The sequence below is a fragment of the Rhamphochromis sp. 'chilingali' genome (genome assembly GCF_963969265.1).
Source record: "Rhamphochromis sp. 'chilingali' genome assembly, chromosome: 14".
NCBI classification, from domain to species: Eukaryota; Metazoa; Chordata; class Actinopteri; order Cichliformes; family Cichlidae; genus Rhamphochromis; species Rhamphochromis sp. 'chilingali'.
This window is the reverse complement of record NC_137941.1, coordinates 20032038-20056853: the sequence shown is the minus strand read 5'-3', so window position 1 is coordinate 20056853 and position 24816 is coordinate 20032038. Positions and strand designations below refer to the sequence as shown.

The 24816-nt window shown below is 38.3% G+C and overlaps 3 protein-coding genes across 10 annotated transcripts; 2 read left to right on the top strand and 1 right to left on the bottom strand.

The window, feature by feature from the left end:
* Positions 1-139: 139 nt before the first annotated feature.
* On the top strand, positions 140-8531 carry LOC308410372 (uncharacterized protein). 8 transcript variants are annotated; one of them, XM_080903664.1, is made up of 6 exons: positions 172-332; positions 995-1067; positions 3891-4954; positions 5037-5192; positions 6214-6306; positions 7314-8531. In XM_080903664.1, the coding sequence occupies exons 3-6, from the start codon at positions 3920-3922 to the stop codon at positions 7629-7631; spliced, it is 1602 nt and encodes a 533-aa protein (XP_080759790.1). In that variant the 5' UTR covers positions 172-332; positions 995-1067; positions 3891-3919; the 3' UTR covers positions 7632-8531. The 8 variants fall into 8 exon arrangements, 6 of the variants coding, with proteins under 6 accessions (XP_080759787.1, XP_080759790.1, XP_080759791.1 ...); XM_080903661.1 differs by lacking the exons at positions 6214-6306; positions 7314-8531 and adding an exon at positions 5634-6178 and having other exon boundaries at positions 161-332; XM_080903665.1 differs by lacking the exon at positions 6214-6306 and having other exon boundaries at positions 173-332.
* A 7087-nt stretch (positions 8532-15618) lies between these two features.
* On the top strand, positions 15619-18388 carry LOC308410194 (uncharacterized protein). Its single transcript, XM_080903366.1, has 4 exons — positions 15619-15677; positions 16369-16385; positions 16517-16554; positions 16841-18388. Exons 1-4 carry the CDS (start codon positions 15658-15660, stop codon positions 17042-17044), a joined length of 279 nt encoding a protein of 92 aa, XP_080759492.1. The 5' UTR covers positions 15619-15657; the 3' UTR covers positions 17045-18388.
* A 651-nt stretch (positions 18389-19039) lies between these two features.
* On the bottom strand, positions 19040-23912 carry LOC308410255 (cell surface glycoprotein CD200 receptor 1). Its single transcript, XM_080903491.1, has 6 exons — positions 23651-23912; positions 21704-22012; positions 20588-20854; positions 20414-20501; positions 20276-20318; positions 19040-20154 (listed from the first exon to the last, which is right to left on the bottom strand). Exons 1-6 carry the CDS (start codon positions 23715-23717, stop codon positions 20086-20088), a joined length of 843 nt encoding a protein of 280 aa, XP_080759617.1. The 5' UTR covers positions 23718-23912; the 3' UTR covers positions 19040-20085.
* Positions 23913-24816: the final 904 nt, after the last annotated feature.

The following is a 24816-nucleotide window of genomic DNA, read 5'->3' as shown; positions in this document are numbered from 1 at the left end:
AGGTACACTCAAAAAAATGAACTCAGCCTATCTCTGCTTTTACTAAAGTAGATTTTGTTGTTTGTTCTTAATAAACTCGATTTTGCAAAAATCCTTAAAGTGTTTGTGCAAATTTAATGAAATGTTGTTACTTTTTGTTGTTACACAAAGTCATTGAACTGTGTCAACGTAACATTGTTGAGTAAATTCACAGGTTTGTCCCTCTGCACATACTGCTGCGTGCAGAGCCCGCCTAAATAAGGGCCAATGCGCATGCGCACCACCCTCTTTCTCAAGCTTGCTATTTCTTCGCCATGTGGACTGGTTCAGCCGCATTTTTGTCCAAAAATCAGGTAAGAAGTCATTTTTCTTGTAAAGCCCGTCTACATATATATGTTCACACGTCAGTTAATGTCGCAAGTGCTACTAAGAAAAGAGTACAGGCAGGGTTTTGCCCGGTAAAGGTTTGCTAACGTGGACTTGCTGCACGTGAGTTTCCAAATGATTTTGGAGGGGACTCCATTGCAATAGCAAAGCTCTGTTTTCAGCCCAAATGTAGTGTAGCGCTAGCGTCGGTACGCGTCGGTACAGGCAGCGCATTCGGTCCGGCACGCACTTTCGCGCCAAGTTTATACTCGGACGCCTGACTGCGTTGCACTTTAGCCAACAACAGTGGAGAAGCGCTCCTCGCTAGCAGACAGGTTAGGGTGTATTTTCTGTCTAATATTTCAGCTTACGTTTTGATGTAGCTTGCAGAAAGCATTTAGTAAGCTGGTGTAAGATGAACTGCATTAATGTTGTACAATGTCCATGGGATTTCTCACTCGACTTTTAATGTCAGATTACACACACATTTACACAATATGCAGTGGTGATGATGTAGATCAATAAATTCATTGTTGTAGCATACAATATTAAAAATAAAACTGATTAATATGAAACATTAACAATGTGCAAATTATTTAGTTTTTTCAGGGACAGTGTAATGAAAATGTCTTTTGTGCTTCTCCCCCAGATACGTTGATGTGGCAGTGCAAATTGTGCAAAAAAGTGGTGTCATCACGAGCTCTGTTATTAAAACACTACAGGTTAGTTCATAGTAGACAGCAGTATCCATGTGCCTATTCTGATTGTGTCTGTGTTTTCAAAACATGGAATGCTCTACATAGCCACTTAAGCAGATCACATACCCAAAGAACTCTAGACAAGTCTGTGAGTTTGGCAACATTTAACTGCCATTTGTGTTCCTGCTGCAACATAGCTTCGGAGCAGGAGTATTTTTCTCACATTAACAACCATCTAAAATGTAACGAGACTGTGCATTGCATGTTTGAGGGTTGTTCTTTCAAAACAAATATCTATGGTACATTCAAGTCTCATCGAAATAGGAAACACAATCCTTATACCTTAAAAGACTTCAAAATCGGTATTGCTAACACTATTGTAGGCCAAACATCAGCTGATGACAGTACAGACACTATTGTAGAAGAGGACATAAGTGCAAATATTGATCACGATACAACTACAAGTGAGACTGAAGATTTGGCAAATGTAATAGAACTTAATTTTGCATCTCTTTTACTTAAGTTGGAAAACTATTTTCATGTTCCCAGCATAGCAATTGACGAGTTGCTTTCAGAATTGCACTACCTGATAAGCTGTGCATCAGTGCCTTTGACAAATCAAGTAATTGTAGACATACTCAAGAATCATAACCTTTGTCTAGACCAGCCTGTTATTGAAGAACTGACAAAGGCAGTTTCTTTTAACCCTTTGTTAAAAGCCATAGAAAAGGACGGCACACTTGCCACTGCCTTCAAACGCAGACAGTATTACAGAAAACATTTTGAAGTAATTGATCCAATTGAATACATTCTCGACTCCCAAAGCAAGAGGACCTTTCAGTATATTCCTATTCTAAAATCATTACAGCAGATATTTAAACAAGAAAACATACTGAACAAATTTGTCACTAGCCACAATCAGAATCCTTTTGTAAATAAGGAAAAGTATACATCATATAAAGATGGTCTACATTTTCAAAATAATGAGTTTTTCTCAGGCGGTGAACTAAGAATCTCTATTTGTCTTTATGTTGATGATTTCGAAATTTGCAATCCATTGGGGACATCACGGAAAAAGCATAAACTTTGCTCAGTTTACTGGATTTTAGGTAACTTGCCACCAGGTAGTCATTCATCCCTCTCTTCTATTTATTTGGCTCTCTTGTGCAAAAGTGAGGACCTTAGGACCTTTGGCTATTCAAAAATATTTGAGCCACTTTTGCAAGACCTTGTCATTTTAGAGCAGCAGGGAGTGTTCATTGACAATTTAGGGGTCAACTTTAAAGGCACTGTCCAATATGTAGTGGCAGACAGCCTCGGAGCTCATGGATTGGCCGGTTTTGTGGAAAGTTTTTCTGGAGATTACTTTTGCAGGTTTTGTACTGCTACACGCTCAGAAATTGAATCAAAAGCTACAAATAGTGACTTTTCTCTGAGAACTGAGGAGCTCCATCGTGTACACATAGCAACTGCACGTGAGACAGGGGTAGCTTGTTGTGGTGTGAAAAGCTCGTGTGTCTTAGCAGACAGTCTGTCTTTCTTCAAGGTCACTACAGGATTCCCCCCTGATCTTGCACATGACCTTTTTGAAGGTATTGTGCCTTTTGAGATAGCTGAGTGCCTTCGAATACTAATAGGCAAGAAGTACATCACTTTTGAAAATCTAAATAGACTTGTTCAGTCATTTCCCTACAAAGGAGGGGATCAGACTAATCGCCCTCAGAAATTGCCTCACAATTTTCTTAGTAAAAAAACTGTTGGTGGCAATGCACATGAAAATTGGTGTTTACTAAGACTTCTGCCACTTATTATTGGACAACACATACCTGAAAACGAACCAGCTTGGGAACTTCTACTAGATTTGAAGGATATTGTTGAGCTTGTTGTGTGTCCTGTTCATAACAGTGACTCAGTTGCATACCTGGAGAGTAAGATTTTAGACCACCATCAAAGGTACAAAGAAGTATGCCCAGATAGAAGACCATTGCCAAAACATCACTTTCTGGCTCATTATCCCTCAATAATTCGCCATTTTGGTCCACTTGCCTTATTATGGACAATCAGATTCGAGGCAAAGCACACATTTTTTTTAAAAAGTTGCTAGACACACAAACTGCTTCAAAAACATAACCCTGTCTTTGTCAACCAAACACCAGCTCATGATTGGCCATTACATGCATTCATCAGGCTGTAGCAAAGCCACTTTTGAGGTTTCACGAGTCTCGGCAGTCCCAGTAGAACTTCTCAAACGTGAAATTGCACATTGTCTTGCTGAAAAGTACCCTGACACAGCTGTAGTTAGCCTTGCCCAGAGTGTGTCTGTTGCAGGCATCTACTACAGGAAGGGCATGTTAATAGTACATGGATCACTGGGGGGTCTGCCAGAGTTTGCTGAAATCCTGCAGATGTGTATTTTGGCAGATTCGTTGGTGTTTATAGTAAAAAAACTGAGCTCGTGGTACACTGAACACTATGGATCCTTCAAAATTGACCCATCTCCAAAGGAAATTTCTCTTGTTGCACATGAGGATCTGGTGGATTGTTATCCACTTTGTGACTACCAAGTCGGAGCTTCTCGCATGGTTACATTAAAGAGATACATACACTGTTCAGGTAATTTTAATGTCCATGTTGCCGATTTAATTTTTGTGCTGTATAGCAGTACTTCTCAAAGTTTGGTTCTTAAAAATAGTTGGACCAGAACTTAAATCTACTTGGATATGTTTCAAGCCTTGTAAAAATACTGGAAAAAAAATTGTGCTGCAAAATTCTGAATACCACTAAAAAAATGTAACATGTACTGAAGTTTGGAAACCACCTGCTCATGTTCTTGCACTTATTTTTTAGAGTAACAGTTGGAGATTGGGACATCAGAAATGACAGCCCCAACAAAGCTTCTGATAATCCTGGGGGAGAACAACGCACTCAAGTTAACCCTTCCTTTGGGGATACCAAAGAATGTTAACGAGCTCAAAGCGGAGATTGAAAATCAGTGCGGAGTTTCTGAACAGTTCAGATTGCAGTACATGGACACAGATTTTAATCAGTTCCTTAACATGACATCCACATTTGATCTAAAAGACATGGACAAAATAAAAGTGATTAAAACAGGTGTTCCAGAAACATCCACTGGTAGTAATGAAAGCAGTGTGTCCTCATTTAACTTGGGTAGCCCCTGCTCTGGCCACAACCCTGATTATGACACAGATATACTGTCATCGCCAGAATCCAGGTCATCAAGCTCCTCGAGCTCAGCAAACTCCACGCTGCGATCAGAAGCCTGGCCACTGGACTTTCGCATACCTGAGTTTAGCTTCGATGTAGAGCTGCAATTGACAAAAGGCAACCAGGAATTCCAAGCCAATGGAACACTTTTAACCCTAAAACCAAAGCTCAAGTCTGACATTTTAGAGAGCTTGTCTTCAGAAATTATGAAGTACAAAGCTTACCCTTCAGACAGCAATCTTAGTGATGTTTGCCAAGCTTTGGTTGTAAAGCATCCATGCTTGAAAGAGAAGGGTTCAGAAACTGGATTTTCTGCATGGAAGATCAGTTTGAAGTATAAAATGTCAAACTATCGTGGAAAACTGAAGAACTTAGGGTGTAGTGAGTTGGTCATCAATTCTCTCAAAAGAAGAGGGAACAGTAATGTGCATCCCAACCAAGTCAAGAAACCCAGGAGAGCAGAGGTGAATTTCTGCCCTGATTATCCAGCTGGAGAAACCCGAGAGAGTCAGGAAGAAGAAAGGTTGGTGCTGCTTTCAGAGTTCAAGAAGAAGAACAACAATGAAACCATCAAAGCAAAAATGGCCCAAACCTTTCCTCACCGGAGGCAAGAAATTCTTCAGGACATGCCCTTCGTAGCTGACTTTAAAAGCCGATGGCCAGCTCTTTTTTTTTCTCCACGTGAGGTAACTGAATCAGTTGATCTGCAAATGCACTCCACATGCAATATTTTAAACCCATCACGCTAAACATTTGTTTATTTTACAGATAAATGCTGAATTCCAGCGCATCACTACGATCCCGCTAACATCCACATTTATGGCACAGCTGGACAACAACACAACCAAACTGACCAAAGTCTTCAGAAACAAGGGAGGAACATCTGGACGCAAGATCACAGAAATCATGGCTGCAATTGATGAGGTTTGGAATTAATTTTTTTCAATGCTTCATTCCCTCTTTTAATACATATGATTTTGTTGTCTCCTTCTATTGTAAGGTAAAGTTTAATGTTGGTATTATGGGATTGTTTATTCTTTGTCCTTTTCATGATAGTGTTGTCACAGTAATAAAGTTTTAAGTTGATTTGGATACTTTATAAAAAAAATTGCCAGAATTAAAAGCTGTTTTTACAGGACAGTAGCGTTTCCAAAACGGGATTTGCCGCGGCTCCCTGGGGAGAATTTTGGCATTTACAGTAGAAAAGCTGAAGCTAGAATAAACTGCCATCAGGCACCTTTCAAACCAAGACGGGATAAAGGGAGGTCTCTGAGCTTAGTACTACAACTGTTTTTTCATTTGTCCTTGCAAAACCTCCTGTTCAAGTCCTCCAAACACACCCACGTCACCCTGCTTCTCTTCCAGCGTCACTGGCTGCTGGTCAACTTCAAGGTTCATTTCAAGATCCTGGTTCTGGTCCTTAGGGCCTTACATGGACAAGCACCATCATACAATGGAGATCTTCTCAGTCCCAACACCCCCAGCAGGTCCCTGAGGTCCAGTGATCAAAGCCTGGTAGTGCACAACAGTCTAAAGACCAAAAGTGACAGATCATTGCTGCTGTGGCCCCCAAACTCTGGAACTCTCCTCCTAAGCCTTAGATCAGTGGACTCAGTGGTTTACTTTAAAAAAAAAATCCTCTGTTCAGGCTGGCTTTGGTGTGACCTCTTGTTCATCCTCTTCCTCACTGGATTCTTCATGCTGCTGTTTTTGGTCGGGTTTCTGTTTTTTTTGGGATCCTGTGGTTACCTTTTTTTGCTCGTCACATTTTTTCAAATGATAATGTTCCTTCTTTCCTTAATTTTTTTTATTTTAAATTTTGTTGTTCTTCTGTAGTGTGTCATGGACTTTTTTTCTCAAAGCATTATATACATTTATTTTGCTGAAGTTAACTGAAAATGTCTTTAAAGTTTAGCTAAGTAAAATTTGCTTTTATGTTTTACAGAACGACACAGTTGCAATGAGAAGAGTGTGTACGCTGAAAGGACTTGCAGTCTACCTCAATGAAGATCCGAACAGCTTGATCAAAGAATATCAGGCAAGTAATCAAATAGAAACAATTTCCAGTAATAAAAATTTAACTGACGGTAATTTTTCCTCACACACATTCATTAGATTATAACAAAAAGTTAAAATTAGAACATTATTGGAGATATAAAAGCACAAGCTTATGCGGGAGTGACCCTTGCCATTACAGTTGGGGTGTAATGTGGGCTGAGTGTACTGTCTTTCTGCTTTGTTGTTCTGCCGTGTACTCAGATGATGGACCAACACCTCTCATCTCGCTCTGAGCTGTCTACTGTTTTGCAGCTTAAAGGGATATTCCACCCCAAAGTGAAAATTGGTCTATTACCATATTACCCAGAGTAAGATAAGTGAGAAAAAATAATTTTGTAACCAGTGCAATAATTCTCCTGATCCGGCAGCAGTCTATTTGCTTTTGCCTAGCATTTAAAAAATGGAGTGAATGGGAACTATAAGCATTTTGGTTGCAAATGACTCTTTAATGGTACGAATTATTCCTGGTGAGCTCAATAATCATGTCGACTTTAAATGAAAAGTAATAAGTAACTTGAAGGATTTGGAGGAGTAGATTTAGACTTGGGAATACATTATGGTTACCACATACAACACTGTAAGCCGCCGCTGCATGGTGCATGGATATTCGAATATGTGTTTATTTATGGAAACCAGAGGCTTTTTCAACCACTGTTGTTGTATCCAAGTGCTATGCCATGGCGGGTTACAGGGTGCTTTGGCGTAACCGTAATGTAGGCCCAAGTCTAAATCGCCTCCTCCTGCAAATCCGTCGTGTTACTTTTTACTTTTCATTTGCAGTCGACATGATTATTGAGCTCACCAGGAACAATGGGTATAAGATCAGAAATGTACTGTGCTGGTTACAAAATGCTTTTTTCTCACTTATCTAACTCTTGGCAATTTATGGTAATAGACAAATTTCCACTTTGGGTGGAATATCCCTTTAATTGATATGAAACCCTGCAACTTGTATTATTATGTTTATTTACTTATTAATTTTTTTAGGATGTGGACTTCCATGAGGCCGAAAGTGAAATGGAGAAGACGCTCATTGGCATCTACGTCATCAAACCAGAAGGAGAGCGTGACCTTGACCCGGCAGAAGACATTGGTATCATAATTGAGGGTGTCGCTGTGCTCAGAGATCTTCCTGATGTTGCCACTGCTGTTGTGTTGTTGTTCGGCCTGATCTACACTTTAAACATGAGCTACCCATCCAACCTCAGGTACACTTTTGAGTTTTTTCAGAAAGTACTGATGGGACTTGATGCTAAGAAGCTATCAAACAAAGTTCAAGTGCTCAGAAACAAACTCCTTGAATAAAGAGGAGGAAGCGGGAGGCCCTTATTGCTTAACTTAGTTTGAATGCTTTACGTTCAGGTATAGTTAAGTTGTTCATAAACACTTTTTTTCATTGTCAGTACTGTTTCTTGGGAACATTCACCAGTTTTAGAGAACAATAATGTTCATTTGCATTTTAGCAAAATACTGTTACTTAAAAAATTGGTGTTGCACTTCTTCTACTGCTACTTGACAACATACAGAAAATGACAGACATTTTAAAAAGTTCTAGCGGTTAGGCCGCTGTGATTTGATATTTCAAAGAATGTGACATTTGGCAGCTGTCTGCAACTTGGGATGTAACCATAACTTGAAAAACTGAGTAGCACTGTTTTACAGTACAGTTTTTGAACAAAACAGCCAATTTTCACTGTTTTAAATGAGTTTAGTTTGCTCTTTCATGCTTATCAGTGTTTGAAAATAATTCCTGAAACGTCCTGTAAAATGTAGGATTTTTTTTGATAATTTGGATGCTTTCTGGACCAGTTGAAAGACAAGTTGGTTAGCACTTCACTGATCTTTGAAGTAAAATATTGTTTTATGCACAAAGTATTTAGTTAAAGTTGTAACAAGTTGTCTGCATTGATTGCACTTTGTGTTAAGCTACGGCTCTACAGTCTTTTCGGTCTGTCAACAAGTATTTAATATGCACTGAATGTGCTTAGTAAAGACAGGACTTTGTTGGATCATTTTTTTTAATCATTTTAGTTTGACGACAAGTTGGTTAGCACTTTATACTGATCTACATTTTCTGCACAAAATATTCACTTGGAATTTGTAACAAGTTGCATTGATTGCACTTTGTGTTAAGCTGTTGTGCTTGGAAAAAAGTATTTTATATGCACTGAATGTGCTTATTAAAGGCAGGATTGTGTTTGATAATTTGGGTGCTGTCTTCATTTCTTCCTAAAAGATCTCCCTAAGATTTACTTAAAAATGTTATGTCAAGTGGTTCCACATAACTGCTTTAAGTAACTTTTAAGAAACTTTGCTATTTTGTATGGAAGTAACCAGTGTAAATGATTTATTTGTAATTGTATTGAATAGAAATTACTTAACAATTTTATATAATTCAAAAGTAACAAAGTTATGTAGCAGCTACATAACAGTTTTACAAAGATACTACCTAACCAGGTTATGTCCTTCTAAAGCAGAAAAGTTATGTACCAGCTAAGTAACAGTATTACAAAGATATTGCCTAAACAAGTTATGTAGGCTTAAAGCAACAAAGATAAGTATCAGCTAAGCATTGCAATTAAGTTACATTTAGCCAATACACTTACGTAAATCTAACTTAACAGTATTGAGTTCAAACTAAGTAACAACATTTCTTAAAAGTTACTTAAAGCAGTTGTGTGGAACCACTTGACATAACTTTTTTAAGTAAATCTAATGTTTTATTTTTTTGAGTGTACGTCAGGGGCTTTTTTTCACATGTGACAGGCTCACCACTTCCTGACATCCCACACGCATGCCACGACCATTCGGCACATTTTGTGTAATTCAGTATGCTGTTACTTAACAAAGTTTCCAGCAATGTTAAGGAGGAGTGGACTTTATGTAATCAAAGAAGTACTTTTCCAGTATCTCGCTGGTAGTTCGGTACTTCGACTCAAGTAGTTCCATTAACTTTTTGGCTTGGTGAGGTCGGCTGCCGTGCTGGATGCTCTCCTAAGTTAATTTGTAAATTTTTGTAGTAAATTGTAAATATTGTAAAACTTTTCTTCTGTCATTTAATGGTCGGGCATTGTACAGCTACAAGCATTTCACCCCCATGTCATACTGTGTATGGTTGTGTGTGTGTGACAAATAAAATTTGAATTTGAATTTGAATTTGTTTGGTTTATGACTGGAGATTTATCAGCGGGGCTTTAGGGGACTAGGAAATGTTTTGTCATTGCTTCTCAACTATAATTAAACCCCTATTTTTAAAACCCCCATCGTGATCCTTAGTGCTGGAAGCATTATCCACAGTTGTTTAGTTATTTTACAGAAGTTGTTTCATTCACCTTTATATGGACCCTGAGTTTCTAAAGGTGGCTATTGGACCTGCTTGAAATTGTACACTTAACTAAAGCTAGCTTTCCAGTGCAGAGTAGAGACTGTTAGGGCCCTGTGCAGAAATTCAACGGGGCCCCTCTAACCAGCGTTCTTCACCATTATCTCATAATTAATCTGGAACCAGTCAAACAACTGCTTGTCTGACTGGTATACTTGTATTAGGCGTCTCTCCTCCACAGTTAAGATTATATTAACTGTGAATTATATTTAATGTGAGAATAGCTCCTTTTTATATTCATGAAGTAGCTTTCATTGTTGTCCATAGCTTTGTTTAAACAGGAGTTAGAGGAGGAAGGCTGGGCCCCCTTAGGGAGGTCAGGTGTCTTCTACTATTATGGTAAGCTTTAAGCATTGATTAAGAGTTTCAACGTTTTTCAGCCCACAGGGCACTCCACTTGCCTGCGGCCTGTTACGCCTCGTGGCAAGCAGCACTTCTGTGTAATTCTTTTTTTGTTTGCTAATTAATTTCTTGTTTGGTAGTTTTGTCATTTGTCAGTTTGGAAAATAAGTTATGTTAAAATTTGTTTTCCTTTATGGGTATGTAAAAACAAACCAAAAGATCTAAAAAGTAGTATTAAATTTGTAAGAACATTCCACAATACAGTCCTAGAGCATTGCATTTTTTTTTTTTAAATGAAGATGCAGCAGGGTTTTTTTTAAACAAAACTTAAACATGCTGTTATTTTGTTTTATTTTGTTTTATTAACTGAGGGTCAAAGTGTTAACATGCACAAATTCACTATCTAAAAAAGAACACTTTAGCTTTGCCCCAGAAAATGAGGAATTTCTGATAGTTTTCTTCAGACTTAAACAGGAAAATTGGATCAATTATTACACAAAAAAATAATCTTTTCTTCACACTCGGGTTACCAGTATACTTATATGAACAACTTATAATACCGATCATGCTTCAGCCTTCATTATGCTGCAACCTGTGTACATACATGTGCGTTAGAAATCTGAAGTATACAGCAAGAATGACTTTTGTTTTTACTCTTTTTTGCTCTGTCTGTGCAGCCAGCAGGTGGTGTAAGTTCACATTCACCTTTCTATGTAGTTTGTAGACAATGCTTTTCAGGGTCATGTGAATCAGAGCATACTTTTCCAACAGCATCATCTGGTGGAAAATTGTGTGTTACTTCATGTGGATATGCCATTATGTGTGTCTCTGTACAAAATTAATATAATCATTTATTTCTCTTTTAGCTTTTGGTAGTTATCTATAGATAAACATTTTGGACCACAGTGACATGAGAGTATCACACAGCTTCCAGATATGTCAGTTGCACACCCATGATTAGTGATGTGACGTTCTGTATCGAGGCTTCGAGTAATGGAGGGGGCGTTTCCGCGATGCGCGTAACGAGGCGTGCTTCATTTATGGGAGGAGCTGAAAATGATGACGTCCGAAGCCTCGCTGACCGGCTGTACCACGTGACTGGTTCAGGAAGTGGTTTGAACTTCGCCGCGAGCTATGACAGCGATATAAACCCCTCAGACTTTATTCAAAATGTGGGTGTTTGATGGAGAGTTGCGGTTAGTGAGAGTTTGGAGACCGTTTGGAGGTTTATGAGAGTGAGGAGAGAAAGTCAGGAGAGAATGGAGCCAGCTAAGAAGAGGAGGATGTCCTCCCCTGTGTGGGAACATTTTGATCTTATTCCAGTTCATTTGCACTATAATGTGTAATGAATGTGTTATGTTGTTTGTGACTGTATTGTTTCAATTGTTAATAATAAAAATTTTAAAAAAAAGCTGCAGCCGGGTCTACCCGCATGTGCAGATGTTTTCTTCTTCTTCTGTTCATTTAATGGCAGTGTACTCCCCAGTGTACGAGGATACCGCCACCTGCTGACCGAGCGAATAAACCCTATTATAAACTAAAAAAAAAAATAATTTGATCTTATTCCTCCCAACAAGGTATGTTAATTTCTACAGAAGATGTATTTTCATAATACTGATGGTGCAATACAATTTATGTTAAGCTGTCTTTACTTTTGTACAAGGTGAAGTGTTTGCTATGTGCCAGGGAGCTGGGATATAACAACAACACCTCATCTAGGCACTGCTGTAATGTTACTAAATGATATAACAATATTATACAACTGCAATAAGTTACGTGTGTGATATTTATATTTGTGCTTTGTCTTTATTGTCTTTCCTCAGGAGAACAATCTCAAATAGATGAAGACCTGGTTAGCATAGTGATTGAGGACTCCCAGCCATTTAGCATTGTGGAGGATAAAGGATTTAAAAGATTTGTTAAATCATTAAATCCTAGCTATGTTCTCCCCACTAAAAAGGCCATAAAAGCAGTGAAAATTTAGTTTTTACTGAATAAAATGTGAACAGGCAGGACTGAGGCCTCAGTCTGTAGCTGTCCATACCTCAACGTTAAAAAAGCACAACCACTGTCCATACCCCAACCACACCTCACCTCACAGTAAATGATCATTTCCATTTTAAGCATTTCCAAATAATCATTTTCCATACTGCCAGTATAAATATACACAGTATACTGCCATCACTACAATATACATGTTTTACACACTCCTTTTGTTGTTGACATTTACAGGCTGTGTGCAAAAGGCCACATTCTTCAAATTCATGCCAACTAATATTTTTACGTCCAGTAGATGTCCTACTAGAGCAAATGAAGCTTCAAGATGCTTTGCACTGGGGTGAACCAATTGGATGAAAAGCTTCAGTGCTTCTTGAAGCTTCATCTGCCCATCACTACCCATGATACAAATCTCATGTTCCACCACATCCTAAAGCTCCTCTACTGGGTTGAGATCTGCTGTGGAGGCCATTTGAGTACAGCAAACTCACTGTCATGGTCAAAAACTGGCTGCAGATCCTTTTTAGATTTGTAACATTTTCTTATCGTGTTCAAAATGGCCTTCAAAATGTCATCATAATGGGATGGACATGGTCAGCAACATAATTCAGGTAGGCTGTGATATTTAAAATATGCTACTAAAGGACCCAAAGTGTGCCATGAAAATATATCCTACACCATTCAACGGACAGAAGTAGTGTGAATCACTGATACAAAGTAGGATGGAGCCTTGCTTTTATTTTGTTTACACTGTATTCTGAATTTGCCATTTGAATCTTGCAGCAGAAGTTGAGACCGGGAAACATTTTCCAGTGTCCTAATGTGAACTGTAGATTCTGTTTTTTGTTCCGAGATGACAGGAGTGGCACCCAGTGTGCTCTTCTGTTGCTGTAGCCCATCTGCTTCAAGGTTCAATGTGTTGTGCATTCAGAGATGCTCTTCAGCATACACTGGTGCAAACAATTGGTTTTTTGAACTATTTGTTTTTTTACTATTATCATAAGAAGACTGAACATTCTCTTCTGACTTCTGGAATTAGCAAGACATTTTCAACCAGAGAACTGCTGCTCACTGGCTGTTTTCCCTTTTTCGGTTCATTCTCAGCAAACCCTGGAGATGAATATGGGGGAGGCAGACAGTTTTTAAAATGCTCAGGCCACGTTCAAAGTTGTTTAAATCACCATCTTCCTCAGTCTGATGTTAGTTTGAAATTCAACAGGGTGTCTTGACCTTGCCTATCTATGTAGTTGGCTAGCTATCAAGCTAGCTATCTCGCTAACAATAGCTAGCTAGCTTGTATTTTGTTAAATACACAAACGTTCATAAGGCTGGCATTGTGAAGTGTACCGTTGTTGCAAACTAAGAAGTTAATGTTCAAACCCATCAGTATGGATTCTGTCCGGCTACTCCTGCTTCATCCCAACGACATGTTAGGTTCACTGTTTCTGCTAAATTGGTTTTAGGTGTGGCTGTGAATGGTTGTCTGTCTCTCTCTGTGTCTGTTCAGGGAGAAACCACCTCACACCTGATGGAAACTAGTGTTCAGTGCGACCCATGGATAAGGTATATGACCCCTTTTAAGCAAACAGTATTGTGTAATTCAATAATAATTCTGAATACATTATCATACCACAAAAGATAAAGAATACTCACTATAGGATTTGTTCCTAAAAAGAACATATTGATGCGTCAGTATACCAGAGATTTTCTTAATATAAGCATGGTAAATGGCCTGTATTTGTACAGCGCTTTACTAGTCCCTAAGGACCCCAAAGCGCTTTACACATCCAGTCATCCACCCATTCACACACTGGTGATGGCAAGCTAAATTGTAGCCACAGCCACCCTGGGGCGCACTGACACTGGCTGCCGGACACTGGCACCACCAGGCCCTCTGGCCACCACCAGTAGGCAACTGGGTCTTGCTCAAGGACACAACAACCAAGACTGTCCAAGCCAGGACTCGAACCAGAAACCTTCGGATTATAAGGTGAACTCCCAACTCTTGAGCCACGAAGAAGGATTTCTTATCCTTGTTTACAATCTACGGAGGGGGGCTAGAGCCTGTTCCAGCTGTCACAGGGCAAAAGGGTACAGCCTGGACTGGTTGCCAGTGTATTATAAGGCTGACACATAGAGCATTCACACTCAGATTCACAGTTAAAGTCAGTTTAGAATAATCAATTAATCTAAACCATAGGTGTCAAACTCTGGCCCGCGGGCCAGATTTGGCCCGCAGCCTAGTTACATTTGGCCCGCGAAGCCATACCAAATTACTATTAGAGCTGGCCTACTGGTATTATACAGCTAATATATATATTGTTTAGTATTAAGCTTTGTTGTTCCATATTCAGTTTTTTAGCTAAACTTGTTTGAGTCCATAAGAAAAGATTCATTCTTATATCTGGAGGAAGATTTTTTTTTCAATAAATATTAATGTTAGCCTGCGACTTTGTTCCATTTTGAATTTTGGCCCACTGTGTATTTGAGTTTGACACCCCTGATAAACCCATAAATATATTTGAACTGTGGGAAAAAGCTGAAGCAGTGGATCCATGCAGGCACAGACAGAACATGCAAACATCATCCAGGCCCCAGACTGGATTCAAACCCAGGATCTTTTCAGTGTATAACAACAGTTCTAACTATTGTACTGTCACTAAATATATTTCGAGCAAAAGTAAAGTCAATCAAACACAAAATTTGCAATGTTTTTATTATATTTGAAAACATATCAGTAAAGATGATTATCTGGTGTGATTATCTGATCATTTATTTCATCATTAGAGAAAAGAAAATGATGTGATAAGTCTTCAGTTTGTCCACTCTGAGCTCATTCTTTGAGCCTTTCCTGTACAGAGTGTTACTAGGTGGTGCATATCCAGACATTTCTCTGAATGAATATGAAGGTGTGGTTCTTTTTCCTGCTGACAATAAATAGTTTGTGAACCAAACCTGGACTTTCCATGTAGCAAAGATCACTGACTTCCTGTTGTTGCACATCAAAAATATTTACACAGACATGCAAATGACACCATACACTGACAACAAAATACATTACAGTAACTACTCACTTCTGTGTTATCTCACGATGCAGATATTTCATGTTTGCTCAATGGCAAATATTTTAAACTACAGCAAATACAGTAGGTGACGATGATGATGACCTTTTATTTCTGACATAAAAAACCCCCCCAACAAACCAATATATCCACATACATACAAGTACATCCATATAGATATACACAATTTTATATGAATAGAGCGCTCAAAAAATTTAGTATTTTGTGTCAGCAAAGTGTTACAGCATTTCCGTATTAATATCAATGTGTCACATTATATTTTGTATGCTGTTTGTTAGTACTGACCGTTTTCCTCTACATCAGTACTGTTATTTTCCTATTGGTGTGATAGCACATTTGCTTCTCTCTCTCTCACTTGCTCTCTCTCTCTCTCTCTCCCTCATTCTCACTCTGCCTCTCTTTTCTACCACTTCCTCACTACTGTGGCCTATATGCAGTTTGATGCAAGGAAGCGATCAGCTCATATCTACTACAGCGTCAGGCCGAGGGGCCCTTCTCCAGCAACCGGGCACTCTGTGGGATCGTCATGGGAAACTGTGCTTCAGGGTAAGTCATCATACACGCTCATACATTCATTCACACATTCCTATAAGTGGGGACTTTCATATATTACAAAGTTATTCATCAGAATGTGATGTATTCTAAAACACTCCTTTAACTGCTGTAAATGCAGAAAATATATTTAAGGTATTTGTGAATTAACTACAGCGAAAATATTTATAAAAAAAAAAAAAAGTTTAAATGAAATGATTGTGCAGTTTTTTACAAGAAGTTTCTACATTTCCTCTAGCAAGGAAACCGTGGTTACGAGATAAAAATAGCCCTGGGTTCTGGTTGTCTTCTTACAAGAACTAAGTCAAATACAAAGAACATATTTTGCTGTTGCGTTACATATTCAATATATTACCGTCTAAAATGGCAAGTCTAGAAATATGCAAAGCGTGATGCCCTCGTTGGTTATTCACTGCCATTTTCAGTTGGTTATAAACAGGTGTTGATTGTAGGTCTATGTAAAGTGTTTCCTGTTGCAGCACAAGCGCTTAATTGTTAAAGCTGTCAAGGAAACACTGCTGTTGGCTAAAGCCCACACCTGCTGCCACAGATAATATTTTATATGATTTATTGAGGTGAAAGACATATGACTCAATAAGCAGTATTATCCAAAGGCGTTATTCTTCTGTGTGTGCTAACATTGTGGTCCTTGGTAGCTTATCGTTTCAATTTGCTTTATTTTCAGAAAGAAGAAAGAGAAAGGTAAAAGCTATTTTGTATTACTAATTTCTTATTGCTTTTGTGTTACTTTCCCCAGTATAAATGTGATAAATATCATAAACAAAAGAAAAAACTATTATAATTTTATGATTTTTCCATATTTCCTCTTTCAGGGGATTCTGAACCAGATGATAAGACCGCGAATGACAAGGTAGACATCCCCGCATTAATTTTGGTTCTATTTCTGTTGACCATAAATCTTCACCGTTATCAGCTCATGATTTTCATAAGACATGGGTGTGTTCCACTTTGGATTTACATACTTGGAGAAGATTAACATGAGGCTTCTGCCGTAAAACAACCTACACAGGAACCCGCGGCATGTAGACACATTTCAAAATATGCCAGCTGCAGAAACACAGTGTAAAAAGTAGAATAAATTATTTGATGGGCACAATACGGGTAGATGATCACCCATCTCACTCTCTCTCTTCCAGCAACCCAACGAAGATGTAACGTATGCTTCTATTAACCACGACAAAGCCAAAGGAGCAAGACATAACAGACCACCAACAAACCAGATCACCGACGACGACTGCGACTATGCTACAGTTAATATTCCTGCAGCACTTCAGCCTCAGTCTGAATCTGAGTGCTCATCTAAAGACGAATGTCCAGATGATTATGTACTTATGGGGTAAACAAACGGAAGTGGAAGCATTTGTTCGGTCAAGTGAGTTGCAGAAAATATCTGATGCCAGGTAAAGGCATGCAAGAACTTGTTTGCACTTGAATTGTCACTTTATTTTTTATATTCTTAGCTTAATCAAGAGCAGATCTTGATTATCAAAGAAACTGCCAAAATGAGAAGATTAACAGCCAACAGCAGCTGATTGCGGAAGTATGTACAGTAACCAGAAAGAAGTTTCTCTCCACAATTGAAGAAACGTTTTAACCAGAACATGGTGGTGGTGTTCCTTCCTCAAGAAGACTAACTCGCATTGCAGACGAACCTGCGAGAGATGACACGATTCTCGAGACATCGGGACTTTACTAAAAGATTTGAAAAATCAGAAGAAAGCCAACAAGCTTTCATCAATTCTGGACCTCTCTGAGAAGGGCAATGCATCCAAATCAGGAAATACAGAAGTTTGTGGCATGCAATTACTACTTACAAGTGAATCGATGAAGTCTTAAAGCCACCATGTGTGACATTTTAATGTGAATTTGAAAATGTTCGAAATAGAAGTTATATTTTGTTGTGTTTCTTTAGCTTTAGGTTAGGTTATGTGATTTATGTTTTGGCCCCAAGTTCCTAAAACATCACAGCACAAATTCAAAACTTGCTCCTCTTTAAAGAGAAGTTTCCCTGAAGAAACTCAGACTTTTTGACCTGTTTGACCTTTTTGAGACTGTTGCCACACCACAACTGAAAGTCTGAGAATGTCCACCACATTCTCAGACATACCTAACATTTTGTTTGCATAGGAAAGTCTAGAACTGGTATTTTGTGGTTTCATAGCGTGCATGTGCAACAATAATGGCAGAACTGTTTGGGGGTTTTTGAGAGACAAATTTGTTGATATGAATGCATCTGCTGTAAGGTGCTGCTCAGGAAGGTTTGATCATTATCTAGAGTCTGTTGCTGGTGGTTGGTGCTGAAACAATGCCAACTCTTTGCTCCACCATTAATCAGTTTCACAACGCCCCATATTGAGTTCCCTCAGAAAGCGTTTTCAAACTTAATACTGCCCAAACCTAAAATGCAATCCAAATGTGCAACCAAATACGAAAACAGTTTGTGTAATTTGATCTATTGCCACATTATAAAACGATAGTCCAGACCACACATAGTCAGAAGCATTTCACAGCATGTAAGAAGCACTCCACAGGCCCCAATATACTACAAACACACTGAAAGGTTGAGAAGTTGTTTGTTTGTTTTTTCTTTGAGAGATGGTTTTTTGTGCCTTTTAGTTTGAATCTGTCTAATCAACAGAATTATTTATACATTTAACTTCATGGCAGAGTACTGTTATTTACCCCATCTGTTCTTATTCTGCTGTATGAATAAACTGCATGTCTGAAAAACTGAAAGAAGAAGAAAAAAATCTTTTCAATTTAAGACGAAAACCAGTTTTGCTATTTGCTTCTGCTTTTAAGAGGAAATCATGTTAATGTGCTAAGTCACTGTAAGAGTTCAAATAGTCAGGCTGTGAAAATAGGGATATATTTGTGAGGCAAATTTTTAGTTCTCTCATTATAATGGAAATACAATTATAGTCACTGCAGCTCTTGCCTCTGATCTACCCTCTATCACTTACTAAAGCTACTGAAAAGAACAAGTGTGAAGCCACTGACATACATGTGTGTATATATATATTTATGTATATGGAGAGAGAGAGACTTTGACTTTTGGTTTAGATCATTGTTAATGAGTATAGTGTTGGTGATCATGTCAGAATTGATGAATGAATGCAGAAATGTGCCATCAGCTTTTCAACCGCCATGCAAAAGCATTTGGAATGAAGCTGAAGCTGGAACAGCTTCATTTTTCAGAATGACAATGATCCCAAACACACTGCCAATGGAAAACAGTCGTGGCTTGGCCTCGCCAGAGCCTGGACCTCAACAATATTGATACAGTGTGGGATCATCTTGAAAGAGAACAGGCAGCCAACATCCAAATAAGGGCTTTCAATGTCCTTCAAGAAGTCCGGAGAACTATTCCCAAAGACCAAATAATGGCTTTCAAACTCGGAGGAATAGATTGACTTCTATCAGTGAAATTATTCAGACGCCTTGCATCATTTAATCCTGTAGCAACATAAATTCTATTATTCACCAGTAGAGGGCAGAATAGTTCCTTTTTCTAGTTTCTTTTCTCGGAACTGCATTAGTCACTGTTACTGTACTGAGGTGAGTCTTTACACATTCACTATGAAAAAAGTGACAATTAGTATTGATTGTATTTTTAGTGCATGCCCTCAAACAATGAAAAAGTCACCTTGGCAGATATCACTGTTAAAATGTTGAGAACAACTGTTTTGACTCTTTTTGGTGTATCTTGCTGAGTTGCTCTGATGCAGCGTTACTAATGTTGTTCCTAAGTCTGAAGAATGTAGCTAAAATGAAGTCAGCATTTATACATGCACTTTAATACAAAGAATCATATCATCTCACATTCATACATAACATAAATACTTCACATGGCATTGTCCACATTACCTTGAGACAGCTATGTGATTAAAATGCATGTTTTCGTTGCTTGGTGCTTTTACTGTAGCCACTCCAGCATGATTCTATGTAAGAAATGATCATCTATTTAACTGTTAATGTTTAAATAAGTGTATTTGTACATAATTGTAGCTAATATATTTCATCAGCATTATCAAAAGTCTGTAGTTCTGTAGTCTTACATGCTGCATGTGGCTCAAGAGCCTCCTCATTTCAGCAGTTCAGTGCATTTTTTAGTTAATGTTCTCCTTGAGACCCACACAAAGTGGTGGGCAGACATCAGGTACATCCCCCGTTCCATTAGTTAAGTGTTTATTAGGATACATTTAAAGCGAGAAACTTTCCTCTTTCAGAGAAAATCTTTGATCCTTCCCTCTCTTTACTATTTCACCCTTTCTCAGTTTCACAGCCCTCAGTTTCTCACAAAGACTTGTTGCATTTAGGCTGTGATGCATGTGCACGCTCTTTTTTCTTTTTCTTTTGTCATTGTGAACATATCTGCAGATCAGTTATAGATAGAGTTCACACGTTGAACATAGCTAGCATAGGGCTCCACTTCCTCCACATCCTCTATCTACAAAAAAAAGAAAAAAAAGAGAAGACAAAAGAGATAGAACAGAGGGAGGTGTCTTTAACAAAACATGACAAAGTGCAGTCAACAACCAGAACTATAAAATACAGGCAGTTTTACCTACCGGTGGGGATTTGGAGGAGGAGGTATCTGACTGTTGGTGTTGCCTGGCAAAAGTTACACAAACATGTTCAGTAACCTGGACACTCTCAGAACACAAGTTATTATTTTGATTCAATTTCTGTTAAATTAAACCTGTTACCTCAGCTTCATGACCAAAAAAAATAAGAGTCCCGCTAAAAATGCAATTATTATCCCAGCTATGAGTGCATACAGCCAGAGAGAATAAACTGTAGGGAGACAAATGAAATGTTTGTTAATACCTTAAATGCACATGGTTGTGTAACTTTTGTGCCTCCGTTTGTAGAAGCCTGACCTTTAACTTTTTGATATTCCAAAAATACAATCTTGTTCAGGTTCTGGTGACTGATGGTGCAGCTCAGGTTTTCTGGATCTATGCCTTCAGGAAGCTCCAAACGACTTTCTACTGTAAAAAGTCCATTTATCCCAGGCAGTTGTTGCACAGAAGAATTTCGTGCATGATTCCAGCTGATGTTGGCTGCAGGATTTCCATTTTCAGCTCTACATACTGCTACCATTGTGTTGTCTTTGTACTCTATCCAGGCTTTTATTTCAGGAGTCACTAAATCAAAACAGACAAAAAAAAGAAACAACGACAAAAACAAATCGTTTAAGCTTCCTATATTAGAAGTTTAACCACACCACAAAATAGGATTTGCATGGCATGGTGTGCTCTATTTTCATTTTTCTTTGTTTTTCATTTTCAGATCAAATATCTAAATGTGCTAAATGAAGAATGTTAACAATGAAGTCAGTGATCCATTGAGAGCAGAGTTGTCAAAAATGAGGCCCGGGAGCCAGAATTGGCCAATCGCTCCCATTGGATAATTGAATGAAAATAAGTGTATATTCATTCAAGGTTTAGATTTTTTCCAAGTGATAAGGGACCTCCCCTATTGTATTTCATACTACACCAACATAATTAAGTAACAGGTAAACAATAACAATTAAATTGGAGGAAAAGCCTGTTTTTCACGATCTATTATATAAATTTCAGATGTCTTTTATCTGCTGCAGCAGCATTTGAATGTTTCATGACATGCTGCTGAAACCGCACTTCTGTTTCTTAGATTAAATGTGCAGTTAAAATTCTTTACGCTCACAGAGAGAGGCATTTTCCTGATTCAGAGGACTTCAGATCAAAGTGCTGCATGTGGCCCGCGATGTTAAATGAGTTCCACATCCCAGCTCTAGAGGACAATGTGTTTGTGTCCAAAAAAGGCAAACTGAAGATCACTTTTTAAAAATGTGCCACCGAAAAGACTTTGCAGAGCAACATAAATGCATATCCATTTTACTCCTTTATGAGGTATAAGCTGAATGGTAGAAGGCTGATATTTCAACTATCTGTATTCTTATATATCAATAGAGGTACCAAGGTGTGTGACTAATGTTATAACAGAAGTCCTACCTGTGATATTCACGTGGATTTCACAATTGGTAGCTCCTCCTCTGTAAGCAAACTCACACGTGTAGATTCCCACATCATCTTCTGAGAACTTTGGGATGTGTAGATATGGCTGAGAATTGGATGTGTTTCGGAGTGACTTTCCATCATTGCAGGTGTCTGAGTTTCGACCATAACTGTCAAAGTTGATCTCACAACGGGTTTTGTTAATCAATTTAATTTTCCAGATAACATAAAATGTCTCATTCCACATCTTATCGGTGCATGTCAGATTAGCATCACTCCCATTACTGAAAAGTTCATTTCTGCGTTCTGGAAAAAAAAAAGGAAGTGTGAATAATAGATTTGCTAGTATATACAAAAAAGGCAGACAAGCAAAGAAAAAATAGAAAGTATTTGTTTATGTTATGCATATGTTAAATATATTTACTTAAAGAATAAAGCTGCAGCATCAAACACAGATAGAAAATAAATCATAACATTGTTTATTTTTTTGTAATCATTTTTAAGATTTGTCTAATTAGCACTACAAAAAAATGTTTTATATATTACAAAAAAAAATTTTTTTAAAAAAAGGAAAATAAAAAAGGAAGAGGGGAAAAAGAACGAAAAGCGGTAATGAATCAGACAGAGACTAATAAATAGCACCTTTCTTATTCAACAAGTATTGAAGTGCTTTAAAGCACTTTTTCTTTCGCTTTAATACATTTTAAGTAAAGAAGGTTGTGCAATGGTTGAAACACAATAAGCAGTAGAAAAGGAATTAAACATAATGTACTGACATTTTCACATTTTGCTAGTCACACTTTCTCACTTCATATTTTACTCATAGTGAACAGTAGCAGTATAGAAACACGGGGAAAGACTGTTACCAGTGATAGGAGGAAAAGTGGTGTTCACAGGGGCCCTTTCAGTAGTTCCTGAGAGAGACGAAGGTGAATTAAGGAAAAAGTTAGTAGAATGTTTCAGTAATTAAAGTAGCAACAAAATATTCATTTTGAAGTGCTCAGTCAGCAGAGCAGCAGCGATGGTCGTCTGTTAGTTGAAGTTTAATCGGTTAAGATGTAACATGAATTGAATGGCCATGCAGGAGAGTTAAACAACAAAGAGCTGTGAGACAAACTGCACTTTTTTAAGCTTTTGAAAAAAACAAACAAACATGACAGTCACCGAATGTGGGGCGATAAAATGTCACAGTTAAAGTTCAGCTCCTTATAAAGCCGACAAAGGTTAATCACAATCTTCCACGTTACCCAGAAGCCAGAGACACAGTCGGTATTTCATATAAGTGAAACGGAAAATTCAAGGTGGATGTGTTCAGTGAGTTGTTTACATCTGACAGGTGTAAAACCAAGACCACGCAGAAAGTGAGTGAACAAAACCACAACTCTAAAACAGAGACCCCCTTACAATGCAGAAAGAGCTGCATCATAGTTTTACCCAGATGTGAAATCAAGATTTCCAGGGTAGTACCAGGCAGTTTGATCATTCAGAAAAGACGGGGCTGACTTCTGTTATGGAACACCTTTTCCCCCTGCCAGTTTCTGCTCTGGCCCACTGTCATGCATAGTCTTTCCACACACTGTCTACGCTGTGAATCAGAATACAACCATTTCACTGAAATCTCAGGAGGCCCACAACCACTTACAGTTTACAACTCACCCACTTCATAGAAATGAGCCACAAATCTAACACTAATTACCTCTGTTATTATGCATGCTACACATATTTGACACTAAAATACATTCGCAGAGTATAATGACACAAAAAAGGTAAAAAAAAAACAACATTTTCAAGGTTTAAAAATGTCTCACTTGTGTCGTAAACCACATGAATCCGCATGGAGTTTGTCATTATGTATTACATTTGTGAAGGTTGCTCACTCTTAAGAAAATGTAAGTAGTGAAAGCTGAAAAACAAATGCAAGAAAAATGAGTTAACATGTCAAACCTGATTCCACGCTCTGTGTTTCAGACAAGAACAGGATCACGACATAAATCCACATAGTCTCTCTCATCGTTGCGTGTCTTCGAGTGCTCCTCTGTAAACTTGCTGCTCACACCGTAAAACCTCAAGTATGGCCTGACATAAACCGTCAGTGCTAGACTCTCTAAAGTAACATCAAACCAAGATGCATTTTCTTTCTCCTCCGTTATCTTGCCATTTCATTTCCTTACTATTCCCAACAAGCTCTGGATTTAAGTGAAGCATGTCCTCCAACAAAGACTTCAGACAAACCTGAAGTCTTTTGTGACACAGTAATATATACATCGTGTGACTAACAAATCCCTCCCTTCTTCTTTCTCATCCCCTCTCTCCAAACCGCTTTCCACTGAGACATCTTGCCTTTTTCTCCCACACAGGATGACGTTTGATAAGTCAAGACACCCATTTCCTCTCTTGCCAGACACATAGCTGTGCTCTCTAAAGTAGTATGTAGTAAAGCAGTGTGCGTGAACACACACATAAAAAATAGAGCAACGTTATGAAATTCTTTCAACGTTCGTCTCCACGTTCGTAATCACAGGTGATGATTCATCACGAGCTTACTGGTACTTTGTATGGTACACTCACATTTATCCTTTCTTGTGACATAAATGAAGCATTCTATGTATTTCTGCTTAGTTCAGCTTAGTTTAATCAGTATTTCGAAAGATTTGATGAGAGAAATGATTTCTGCTGAGTAGGACAAATGTTAGTCTTGCTGTGGTCTCATATTTGCTGGTGTAAGAACATTTTGCTGTATAAGACTCATGCTATGCATGCTTGCCTACATGCAGCATTAATGTGGGTGCAGGTGTTATTACTGACTCCATCTCCAGTTTGCACATTGCACACATTAACTGAAAACAAATGGTGCAATCATTCTGCTTGTATGCGGTTAAGGTCTCCAAGCCGTATGCGGAGTTTGTGGTTCACAAATACATCTTGCAATGAGAAATCTTGATATTAGCTGTCCCATATAAGTTCAGATAGGGCAGATGAGCAACGATAGCTCGGCTTATCCTTCTCTTGTGGGTATTCTAAGTGTGACCAATTGTGAAAGCTGAAACAAAAGGCAAAAACGGTGAAAGAAATGTCCTAGTATAAACTCATACATCACATACCTTAACCAG